The sequence below is a fragment of the Miniopterus schreibersii genome, assembly GCF_964146895.1.
Source record: "Miniopterus schreibersii genome assembly, chromosome: 21".
NCBI lineage: Eukaryota > Metazoa > Chordata > Mammalia > Chiroptera > Miniopteridae > Miniopterus > Miniopterus schreibersii.
In genome coordinates, this window is record NC_138123.1 from 16,649,509 (window position 1) to 16,661,163 (window position 11,655).

At 44.9% G+C, this 11,655-nt stretch overlaps 1 protein-coding gene across 1 annotated transcript in view; it reads left to right on the top strand.

Annotated features, from left to right (window-relative positions):
- Positions 1–11,655, top strand: part of RYR2 (ryanodine receptor 2) — a 472,766-nt gene that overhangs the window by 410,626 nt on the left and 50,485 nt on the right. The window contains exons 83-85 of the mRNA XM_081124070.1: positions 2,828–2,904; positions 3,613–3,686; positions 11,547–11,627. Coding sequence (XP_080980196.1) covers positions 2,828–2,904; positions 3,613–3,686; positions 11,547–11,627 — 232 coding nt within the window. The remainder of the gene's footprint in view (positions 1–2,827; positions 2,905–3,612; positions 3,687–11,546; positions 11,628–11,655) is intronic.

Genomic DNA, 11,655 nt, shown 5'->3' on the forward strand with positions numbered 1-11,655 from the left:
ATTACTTCAGTTGTAATTCTTTCTGGTCTCCCAAGAAATGAGAAAAATCCTTCCCAACCAAGTTTTGAACTATGTTCTGTTTAAAAGTTAGACATGATTTGGGCTGGGATTTTAATAACTTCAACCAGTTTCGACATCTGTATGTCCACCTGAAGGACAACGTCTATGAGTTTGTTAAAAATGACTGTAAGAAACAGACTGTCACAGGTCGTGTGCTGCACACCTTGGGGACATCACTGACATGGCCTATAGTGTTGTCCTAAACTTGGGAAAAATTCATATGCCAGTTGAGAAACAGCAAGACAAAACATAGCTTAAGTAGTAGATTGTGTTATTCTAAAGCTAAAATCTGTCTCTCATTTTTACATTTTGGCTTCTTCTGTATGAGCAAGAATGGTTTATGAACGTGGAACTAATAACTGCTCTTTCTTGGGCAAGTTTGTGTGAGGCAGGTAAAGGGCTCCCGTGACAGAGGGAAAGGAAGGCCAGTGAAAACCTTGGAATGCTTGACCCCAGGTTGCTGTGAACCTCAGAGTCGCTGCCGTGGGGAAGGGCATGATATGCTTCTAGAAGATCTTGAAGTCTAAGAAAAGTGAAGCAGAGGAAACTTGGTGAAGTTGGACTAGGTTAAGTAACAACACAGAATAGCTGAAAAACTAGCTCATCTGTGCATTTTTCTCAAATTGTGTACTTTGCTCTGTGGATATAATCATTACATTTTAAGTCTAGAAGAGAACACAGATACAGTCTAACCCACGGTTCTTGGCTTTTGCTTTTTAATGCTGCTGGGGTTTAGTGAGGCCTCTGAACTTGGTCAGGGCAATGTTTACAAACAAAGTAACGTTGCTCAGGGTTCTTGACAAAGAAGCCCAATGTGTCAAAGTGTGGTTATCAAATATACAGCAGGCTTTGGGTAAAGGCCCATGTGTTTCTTTATGAGCTCATTAAGTAAAGATCTGGTCCTTGGTCTAGTAAATATTGAGAATAAATGATGAATCTAAACATTTTAAAACAGCAGTAGTGATTGTAATGTACTCTGAAAATACCTGGAATTTCTCTTAGTGACAAGACAGGGACTGCTAGTCTGCTGAGCAGCTGCTTGGCTAATAGCTGAAAGGAATGCTGAGTTTCAGAAGTTAGTGAAAACAAAGATACTTTTCCCATCTCATTTATAGATGTTCTTTTTTTGGTTTCCATAGTAAATTACTGCATGACTTTAGACAAAGGAAAACTAATCTTTCCACAGTATTTGGTAAAAAATCATTTCTCTTGCCTTATGTTTTACTTTAAAAGAGCTTAATTATATAGTATACATAGTCAGAAATTCTTGCAGCCAAAAGGAGCCTCGAGAGATTATATGGAAAATAATACAACAATTAACACATAATAATACAAGAATAAACTCTGTTCTGCATACTCACAACGGTAAACCTACTTTTGCCCACGCTGTGTGTACCTGTTGTTTACACAGCTTTTCTTTTTGCTCTAAACTTTTAGATACATCTGCTGCCCCTCCCTTTGGCGCTCTAAGCCATGTGCTTTTTTCGTTTTAAAGACCAGTGATGAATAAGTGCTTCATGTTTTATTAGATCAGTAACATCACCACCCTCCCCAAATGGCTGTTTTTCGTGCACCTCTTTGTGTTCAAATGTGTGGGTGTGTGTGTACATACACATGGTAGGTGTATGCATGTATTCTACATGTGTGTGTAGGTATGTGTTCATATACAGACATGTGTGTACATAGGTACATGTGTGTATATAGGTATGTGTGTAAATACATACAGATATGTGTTTATATAGCTACATGTATGTGTATATATACAGGTATGTGCTTATATAGCTATATGTGTGTATATTTGCATATGTGTGTGTATATAGGTGTATGTGTATGTATACATATACATTTCTAGGTATATGTGTGTAAATGTACATATGTATATATACATGTGCATGTATATAGTTATGTGTGTATATACATGTGTGTATAGGTGTATATGTTGTGTGTGTACATACATGTCTATATAGGTATATATTTGTGCACATGTATATACTATATATTCATATGTGTGTGTGTATGCAGCCTTTACATATTTAATTTTATAGTACATTTGACTCTGATTCCTGAAAAAAGATTATTACCAAATAGTTGACAATTTAGCTGAGCCCTGTTCAAAGAGCACTGATCATAGGAATTATTCTGTATTCAGAATTCGGAGAAGAGCGGCACCTTCATTATGTTAGAAGCTTTGCAGTGCCCTCTGTCATCTTTTCATCTTGTATGTGCTCATTTGAAACCTCCAACACATTTTACCCACCTTTTAAATAGCTGCTCCATTTTGATAGGTAACCATAAGCTAGCAGCGGGAACCACAGAATCTGGACATCATTCCCAACAGGAGGAAGTTAGCAGGGAGGGATTCCCGCCTCTTCTTGGTTTAGGCCTGGCCGTAGAAACTGACTTCTCTCTATGCCGTCAGCACATCCGTGCGGCTCTCGGGCCGCGGTGCTGGTTGGGGAGCTTGCTTCTGGGGCGCCTGTGACTGGCGTCCAGGTGGGCCTCTGCCCGGTGGGCCTGCAGTGCCTGCGTCCCAAGAAAGAAGGATGGTTGCCCGGGGCTCGGGGCTCGCTGGTGGTCGTGGAGCTCGCCTGCTCCCTGCCGTGGCCGTGCCCTCACCGCCTCCTGGGAAAGGTGACAGTAGTGGTACCCATATGCACTGAATATTATCTTGTCTTATTTCAGAGTAGGAAGCGTGGTTTTGTTGTTTTTTTCTTAACGATAACAAGAGTTGTGCTCATTGGCCGTGCGGTTCATGTGTTTGCTGCAGAAGATGCTCGACTACCTGAAGGACAAGAAGGACGTAGGCTTCTTCCAGAGCCTGGCCGGCCTGATGCAGTCCTGCAGGTGAGCCGGCCGGCGCCCGGGCTCCTGTTGGGGGTCTCCGTGACCCAGCACTCCTCAAAGGGGGCGACAGTTACTGTCTTGTTTTCTGCCTGCTTGTTAGGTGCTAATAGCATTTTAATTGCTAAATTACTCAGTGTTAATATGTGTTAAAATAATCCTCCCTGTGCTTAAGTGGGGACCTTGGAGAATTAATATGCATTGTGAAAACGAATGAGGGGTGCATGATTTTTAAAAGAGAAAAAAAGTATTCTGCTTAGTTTTACCTGGGAGCTTGTAGACTATTTCTCATTTTTCCTAAATAAGTGGCCCTTAGCCAACTAGTTTATGGTAATTACTTTCTATTTTCAAGGCAAGTAGAGTCATTCAGACAGCATCTGATAAGGCCCCCGACACACTATGTAATGAGCGCTCCACCTGGAAGCTATTCCAAGGTTACTATAGTTACGCTTAAGTGTGTCTGCCAGCTTCATAATGTCCTCCCGAGGTGGACACTGATGGCTTGTGTTTGACCTCACACGGGCCATCTCTGCGTGGCCCCCGGGAGAGGCTTGCCCGCCACCTGGAAATGCAGCTGGTGGGCATTGAATGGGCGTGTTCCCAGCATCCGTTAGCATTCGGGTCACATTTCAGGATATAGGGTTTTCAGACATGAGCTCCTGTGAAGAAGGAACATTTTCTAAGTCCTCTGAGTGTCTCTCCCTGTTGCAGTGTCCTCGACCTCAACGCCTTCGAGCGACAGAACAAGGCGGAAGGACTTGGGATGGTGACCGAGGAAGGATCAGGTATTGATGGCTCACACTAAAAGGGCCACCTGCTCCCCCTCCTGTCCTGAAATGAGTCAGCTACCAGTTACCTTTCAGTACCGAGAGCTACAGGGTTTTCTTTAAGTGGACAAAATGCTCCTGTAACTCATGAAAAAGCCCCTAATGGGACACCCACGCAGGTCACACCCACATCCAACTTCCTTATTGTTTCCTACCTACAGCCAGGGCCTCCCCCTGGTTGGGTAGCAGAAAAAGATCCTTATAAAAGAATTATCCATAAAATGAGAAAGCACACGGATGAGCCAAGTTAGAGAACGTGGCTTCCACAGTCAGGCTCTCGGATCCTGCAGGACACTGCTGCCCTGCTGTGTCCCTTCCAGCAGTTACCCCTGTACCTCATGGGTCCAGACATCTTTGCAAGTGCAGATTCTTTAATGAAAGAAATTGAAGAGTAATGTCCATTTAGATGACTCTGATCACATAATTTTCATGTGCACAAAAGTGACTCGCATGATCTTAGAGTTTTTCTCTCTCTAAATACATGTGGGTATCAATTAGAAAAATTAGTACACGGTGCAGTTAAAGCAAAAATAACTATTGTTGCCCATTCATATTTATTAAGAAAAATCCTTGATATTTTTTGTTTTGATTTGTTTTTATACTTCTATGTTTGATTTTTAAATTCACTTAGTTTTTGTAAGGCTCTGTGTTTATCTGTTTTTGTTTGATCTGGTTTGGAGTTATCAGTATATTAGTTTTGAAACATTGGGTCATCTATAAAACCAATCTTGCTGCAAAAAATAAATTTCCTGCCATCTGCCATTTGTAGTCCACTTGCCTTTCTGAAGTAATTTAGAATTTACTAATCTCTCTATCTCTGTATATTTTTATACAATAGGAGAAAGAATTAGTGCGTATTTCTTGCTGTATTTTAAAAATGATCATTTAGACACTTTCTAATGCTGCTCCTGGTGCTGTGGGTCCTGCGTGATTTTGTTATCTGCTTGGCAGTGGAATGTGTAGGTTCCATCAACAGGTATCAGCCATCCTGTAACTTAGTTGTGTGAGCTGCCCTCAAGGAAAACCACCAGCCACAGATCGCTTAGGTTTTCTGAAAATGAAGGAAAATTTCTTCATGTTTGTGTCAGCAGTCACCATACCTGGCCTGCGGCCCTGTGGAGAGCTCAGAGCCTCAGTCTCAGGCCTGCCTCTCGCCCTGAAGTCCAGGGCGTGTCCCAGCTGTAAAATGCCCAAAAGTGAATGGATTCTCTGGTCAAAGTCTGACTTCCCTGTCTTGGAATTAGAAATCTTTTGTTTTTCCTTCAAGTTATTACCGAGTGTCCCAAAGGCCCTGAACACAGTTTCGGGATTCGTTAGTCGCTGCTCATATCAGCTCCCACAGGGGAGTGGTGGTCCAGGCTTAATTTACCGGGTCTCCCGCCCGCCCGTTGTTGGCCAGAGCAGGACTGAATACCATCATCACCCCAGGTCAGAAACAGCCAGTGAGAGCGGCACTATTTCCTCTCTCATCTCTCACTAGGAGGTTGGTTTCATTTGTGCCCACGGTTTCTATTTTATTTCCTTACAAGCAGCAAAACAGAAACAAAATTTCAACTTTTCTTTTTGCCCATTTCCTTTCCTTTTGACCACTGTTCATGTCCTGCAACAAGCATTTAATTTATGTTTTTGGATTTGTTATGTTTTGTTTCTTTCATTAAAAAAGTTCTACGAGGCCTAGTGTTTGTGACTGTTGGAACACAAGTGGCCCTGGGTGTGCTGTCCCTCGGGTGTTCTGTTGGGGACCCACTGTGGCTTTATGGCTGCGCCTGCCAGAGCACCGGAAACCACGGCTCCCGGGTGGGCGGCCATGGAGTGTCCTGCTGCCAGGGCTCCGCAGTCCCCTCCCCGCACAGAGAGGCTACGGGCTTTCTCTGTTCCTCTCGGCACATCACATGTGTAAAGCCTTCTTAACATAAAAACTAATTTTTATTCTTAAGACTGAATTCAAAGAACACTAGAATAGTAGGAATATTTACTCTTCAAACTCATGTAATAACAAAGATGGTATTAGAATTTCACATAGTCTCTAAAAGACCTCCTGTACCGTGGGGACAAAAAAGGGATGAGATGACACAATTTTCCAGATTAAGTTAGCTCACCTAACTCTCTTCGGCAGATCTTAAAAATGTGCTACACAGCCATTCTTTTAAGATTCTACAAAGGTTAAGAAAAATTTGTTATCCTCACAGGAGAAGGAAGGTGGCTCATTTCTTGGGAATTATATGCAGAAAACCTGAAAAGTATAAATCCGTCAGTGATGTCATTGCTCCGAGCTGGAGGCTCCGGCTCCAAGGACAGGCTGTGGGCGCTCAGGCTTCTTGTCTACCCCTCTCTTTACTACGCAGACTTCTTGGTGTGGTAAAGTGACCATATGTTGTAGAGCCAGGGAAAAGGTGTAGCTTAAACACATAAGCTTCCGACACCCACCAGCACCCTCCACGAGAACTCATGAGGGAAGAGATGAGGGAGAGCCAGGTTCCGGGCTGGCCGGGCCACACGGGCCCAGGACTGAATGGGTGCTCTCCCCGCACCGTCCCCTTCACAGCTCCGGGAGCAGGCCCTTGCCCACCTGCTGCCAGCATGTTGGCTTGGGCAGTAGTTTTTTGTCCCTTTACCTACTGGCATGGCTCCCTTCAAAGACCCCCAATCTATTGTCAATTTTTGCAGTTACTGTGGAAATTTTAAAGCCACTTTTGAACTTTCTGTGGTGACAACTGGTATTTCTAATCTGGAGCTATGATGAGGAAATCTCTGTTTCTTTAAGGTTTTTACATAAATTCAGGCTATTGGTTTGTATTCCCTTTTCTACCACTGTTACGTCATGGTGGCCCAGGGCCTGTCCCTCCTTGATTAAGCCCCTTTCACAGGAGCCAACCTCCCACTTGTGTTTAAGAAAACAAAGGGGGGACCCATCCTTCCGCAGTGCCTTTGGCACACTTGTGTTGTGATCAGTGTTTCCTCTGCATATTTTCTAGTCATATGTATTTTCTTTTAACATGTACTAACATTTAAAGCCCGAAACCTCTATGGCTGTTTAAAATTTCATTCCATTCCAGGATTTTTTGTGTTTTCCCAGAACCATTTAACCTTGCTCCTAATCATGAGTTTGAGGTGCAGCCTTACCTCTTTCAGACCCCGCCAGCGGAGCCCAGACGCTCCGTGTCACTCTGGGCCACTCTGCGTGGTCCTAGGCTTCAGAACAAAATGGAATTTTGAAGCAGATCTGACTCCTCAGAAATCGTTTGATTTATATAAAATTTATATAAAACATTAACTACCCCTTAACCTTCCCGAGTCTCCATCTACCCGACACTATGTTGCATCAGTTCTTACTGGTCTTTGTTGTGACTTTGTCAAGTTCATGTAAAGCTAAAGCAAAAAGCATTCATTTTTAATTAATTTATCACAAGGACAGAGAAAGCAGCCTAGGTGCTGGTTGACCTGGATTGTCACTGGTTTTGGAGCTCCCTTCCTTACGGGCTGCCTCCCAGCCCGATTCTCAGAGGCCTTTCGGGAGTGGGCGCAGTGCCCGCCTGCCGTGCCTGTGGGCGCACTCTCTCCTCAAGGACAGCTGGGGTGGCTGTGGCATGCTGGGCGCTGTCCTGGGCACTGGAGTCCTTGAGAGCGCAGGGTTGTGCAGACAGGTGTAGGCAACAACTTCAAAACAGCCAGTGCTGTGGGGGAGGGAGCCGAGCGAGGTGCCTCCCACCCTGGTAGAGGGCATGTCACAGTGGAAGTTTATCTGGAGGGTGAGGAAGGCAGAGAGTGTGAGGTACAAACTGTGTCGGGGACAGGGACCCACCAGCGTGGCTGAGTGCGAGGTGGGGAGACGGTGGATGGGGGCCGGGAGGGGCCTTCTGTGCCCTGCCCAGGAATCTGCACCTTGCTTCTGAGGCTGTGACGGCCACTGCGCAAGTAGCACCTAAGCGATACTGTGTGTTGTGTCATGATCCAGCTGGAATTAAATTGCTAACACCCAGTGTTCAAGCACGCTTCCATCGAACCCCCGACCCCACACACCTCTCGTTTCTCAGCGAGGCTCGTAGGCTGGCTGGGCGTCTTTCTCCAGTGAGATTTCCTTCCAGCCTCTGGGAGCTGGGAGGTGATGCGTCCTGGCAGGTCGTAGGGAATTCTTGAGAGCACACTTTTCGTAGTTACCGTGAAAGGAAATCAGTCTGTGTGTGGCTTGCTGACAGCTGTGGTAGGCAGCCCGTGTGCAGTGTGATGGGCCCTTAGGGCGCTGGTGTGTGGAGTGTGAAGGATCAGGGTTTCAGTGAGAGGAGCGAGAGCTGAAAGGCAGCCAGAGAAGGTTCCAGGGGCAAAATCTGCGGGTCACATTGAAAGCAAAGGGACAGTCCCCCCACAGCTAACACGAGCTGAGCTCTTAGCCACGCACACACCTTCTCGTCTACATGGTGGCCGCTCTCAGTTTGACTGTCTTGGGATTTAAAATAAATTCATTTCATGTGCTGGTGTCAGGCTGTCACCTTAATTTCTATCTACACTTACAGGACTTAGAGATTGTTATCATATCCACAGCCCACGGAAGTTCTGTTTAGAAATTAGCTTTTTTAATTTTCTATTTATTACTGTTGTGCTTTGCATATTTCAAAGCAGTTATACTTTTTTGGACCAGTTTGATTCTCCCAGAAGCCCTATGAAGTAAGGAGGTCAGAGATGGTTAATCCCCATATCAAAGATGAAACAAAAGCTCAGAAAGGTAAACTGCCTGTCCCAAAGCTGCACACCTAGAACACGTTTTCCTCAGGCCTGAAGTGATGGAAGCAAGCAGGAGCTCACACTTTAAGTAGCATCCAGCGTGAGGTCTAAGGTCCTTAGCCAAGGATTTTGCTGATTGCTGAGGAGGCCTTTACAAAGTGTAGAAACTGTGGCACCGTGGATTCTGGAAGGCGGTGTAATATTGACATTGCCTGTTATTGCTTGTCTCTCCCATTAGACTATGGCCTCCTTGAGTTCAGGAATTCTGTCCATTGGTTTAATCCCCAGGACCTTACAAGGTGCTTAGCACAGAGAAGACACTAATGAGTGTTCATTGTAGTTTGCTGGATTCAAACCCTTGACCTGCAGTTAATAGCCGCAGGAATTTCTCAGGTGTCTACTGAACCACAGACTGGGATTCATATCACCTTTGGACTATTGCGTACCTGAAATGAAATGAGAAAATATATCCAGCACAGTGCCTAGCACACCATAGTCACTAACTAAATGTTGATTGTGTATTTATTTAAAACTTTCATGGTTTGTTAGTTGAGTTGAAACATAATTTAAGCAGCTGCATTTAAGCCTTTTAAGCAGTGACATTGAAATTACCCACGTGGAGTCAAATACCTGCCTTTTCACTATTTAAAAATATTGTTATCCTTAATTCTTCAGTTTTTCCAAGATACAAAATAGATATTTAAGTCCTCTGAAGATCAGTAATCAGAATAATTTCCTCCATGGCAGTGAGGGGCTCAAGTCCGTTTAACAAGCATTTACAGGGAATTCTTAGGTAGACCAGTTGTATGTTCCATGCTGCTCGACTTGTAGCTTTCGGCTGTTGGAGATACAGCCACGAAAAGACCCACGGCTGAGGGGACCTCAGTTTCTGAACTCTGTTTGTCCTGATTCTATTTTTTATGTATACTCAGTAGTCTTTTTACTTATTCCATTAATTTTATTAACAATTATTGATAATTATGAACAGTTAGTAACAATGAAGCCAAGCTTTGTCTGGATACAGGGCCACACAGTGATCTGTGACCACGGATATTCTAAGTAAACACAGTGAGCTTTTAAGGGGATAAACCAATTGTGAGTAGAGCAGTGGCCTTTAAAAGTGTGAACCTTACTAGATCTCTAAATAAGTAAGGTCTACCTAACATTATTTCCAAGTGAAACTATATAATTTTGAGAATATTTTGGTCCCATAAAATTAAGATGGGCGAACGCATTTAATAAATATGTCCAGTAGCTGCATTCATCACCTAGGCGTGCTATGCCTTTATTTAGTGCTTTTGCCACTGCTACTGATGCTAAGCTGTCCATAGTTTGTAGAAATGGTCCCTTAGGTTATGAAGAGCCAGTGAGGGGACAGTGCTCATTGTCTCATTCTATAGATGAGAAACTAAGACACAAAGAACCAACTCGTCAGCAGCAGCGGCACTGCCGTCACTCCCTTTATTACAGCATTAGAAATTTCAGGCCCCTTAGAATGAAAACGAAGGCAAGGAAGCTCCTCACAGTGGTTACATTTGCCGTCACGCTGCCGTCACAGGTGATACTGCGGGAATGCAAGGCCCTTGGGCCGCACCCTACCTCGTCTCTGTTACTGCTCTCAGGTTCCACGTCCAGTGGGCTCTCTGCTGACCGTCCCCAGGTGGGCTGTCCTCCGGAGCCTCCTGCACCATAAGCCTCGCCCCTCTCTGCACCCCTCGTGGTGGCAGCATTTTAACCGGGTGTACGTCAGTGTGCAGGGCCGAGCACTTCAGGCCACGGGGAGCACGCCAAGCTCATCTCAGCGTCAGCTGTCTGAGTACTTCCTATCGAGGTTCCTCGTTCCACAGTGAACGCGTGAACGCTGAAAGCGTGTACATGGCTTATTGGTTTGATTTTCTGGGGGAAAATACACTGTAGATAGGCTCACAAGAGACAAGTCGATGTAACTGCTAATATTTTGATTTAAGTATTTTAGAGACTCTTATGATTAAAATAGCTCGTTAACTGATAGGAAGTATCGTGGATGAAGAGTGTAGTTCCTGGCCCGCCTGTCCTCCCCTTCCTACCCTGTCATGACCGTAAACACTGCGGAATGGGCTTATCAGCCGTGTAATGACAGTCTAAGCAACGTGCGTTTAGCGCCTGAACCTGCCACAGGACCGATTTGTGTACCTGGTGATTTTAGTTTGGTCACCAAATGTCGCATCTTACAGGCTCACAGGGACACCAGTACAGTGATTTCATGTACTTTTTTAATGTTTATATTAGTTTTCAAAATGGTTTTGCTTCCTAACCCTCCCATTATATGAAGCCTGTCACTTTGAAAGTCACAGACTGCAGACTGGTAAGTCCATCAGCTCTGTCATTGTCATCATCGCACTTTCCGTTCCAGTGGACACGTGGCCATCGCACAGTGTTCTCCTTAACCGCAGTATCTCCAGTCTGAGAATTTATTATTTTTTAAATATGTAAATACATTCATTCACTTGCCAAACAACATTTTTTGTCGTTTTCCTTTCTGAGCTGATTCAGATTCCAGAGCATACACTCATATGTTGAACATTTTTTCACTGACACTTTTTGCTTTTAAAATCAACTTGCATTTGTGTGGTGCTCGCTTTTCGTTTGTTTCTTTGTGTTTTGCTTTCAGAGTAGCTTGTGGTGAAGATACATTTAAGTTGAAACGTAGGTGGAATATCTGAGCCCTTCTGCAGGTCACCCTGCCCCACAAACGCACTGTGACGCGGAGTGTGCAGGTTTCACGTTAACATTTTGAGATGCAGAACCGTTTCTGTACATACCTGTCAGAAACTTAGGAGAAGAGAACAAGTTTAAACCTTCAGGGGGTTTCTAAAATGTTGCCAAACCCATGCTGCTACTTTTAACAGAAATCGGGGTGTTAAGACCCCAGTGTTCTTTTCCGACAAAGAAACGTGCTTCTCTCTGCAAAGCGCATGGTCTGTGAGCTTGAGAGAGGCCGTGCGAGGGCTGCGGGCCTGGGGGCGCTGCGCCGCCTGGGGCCGGTGGGCAGGGCCGGCGGGGAGGGCGGGCGGGGCGGGCGGGAGGTGCGGGGCTGCTAACGTGTGGACTTCCCTGCAGGAGAAAAGGTTCTTCAGGATGACGAGTTCACCTGTGACCTCTTCCGCTTCCTGCAGCTGCTTTGTGAGGGACACAACTCAGGTTGGTGAGGCCTGGGGCCGCGGGAGGG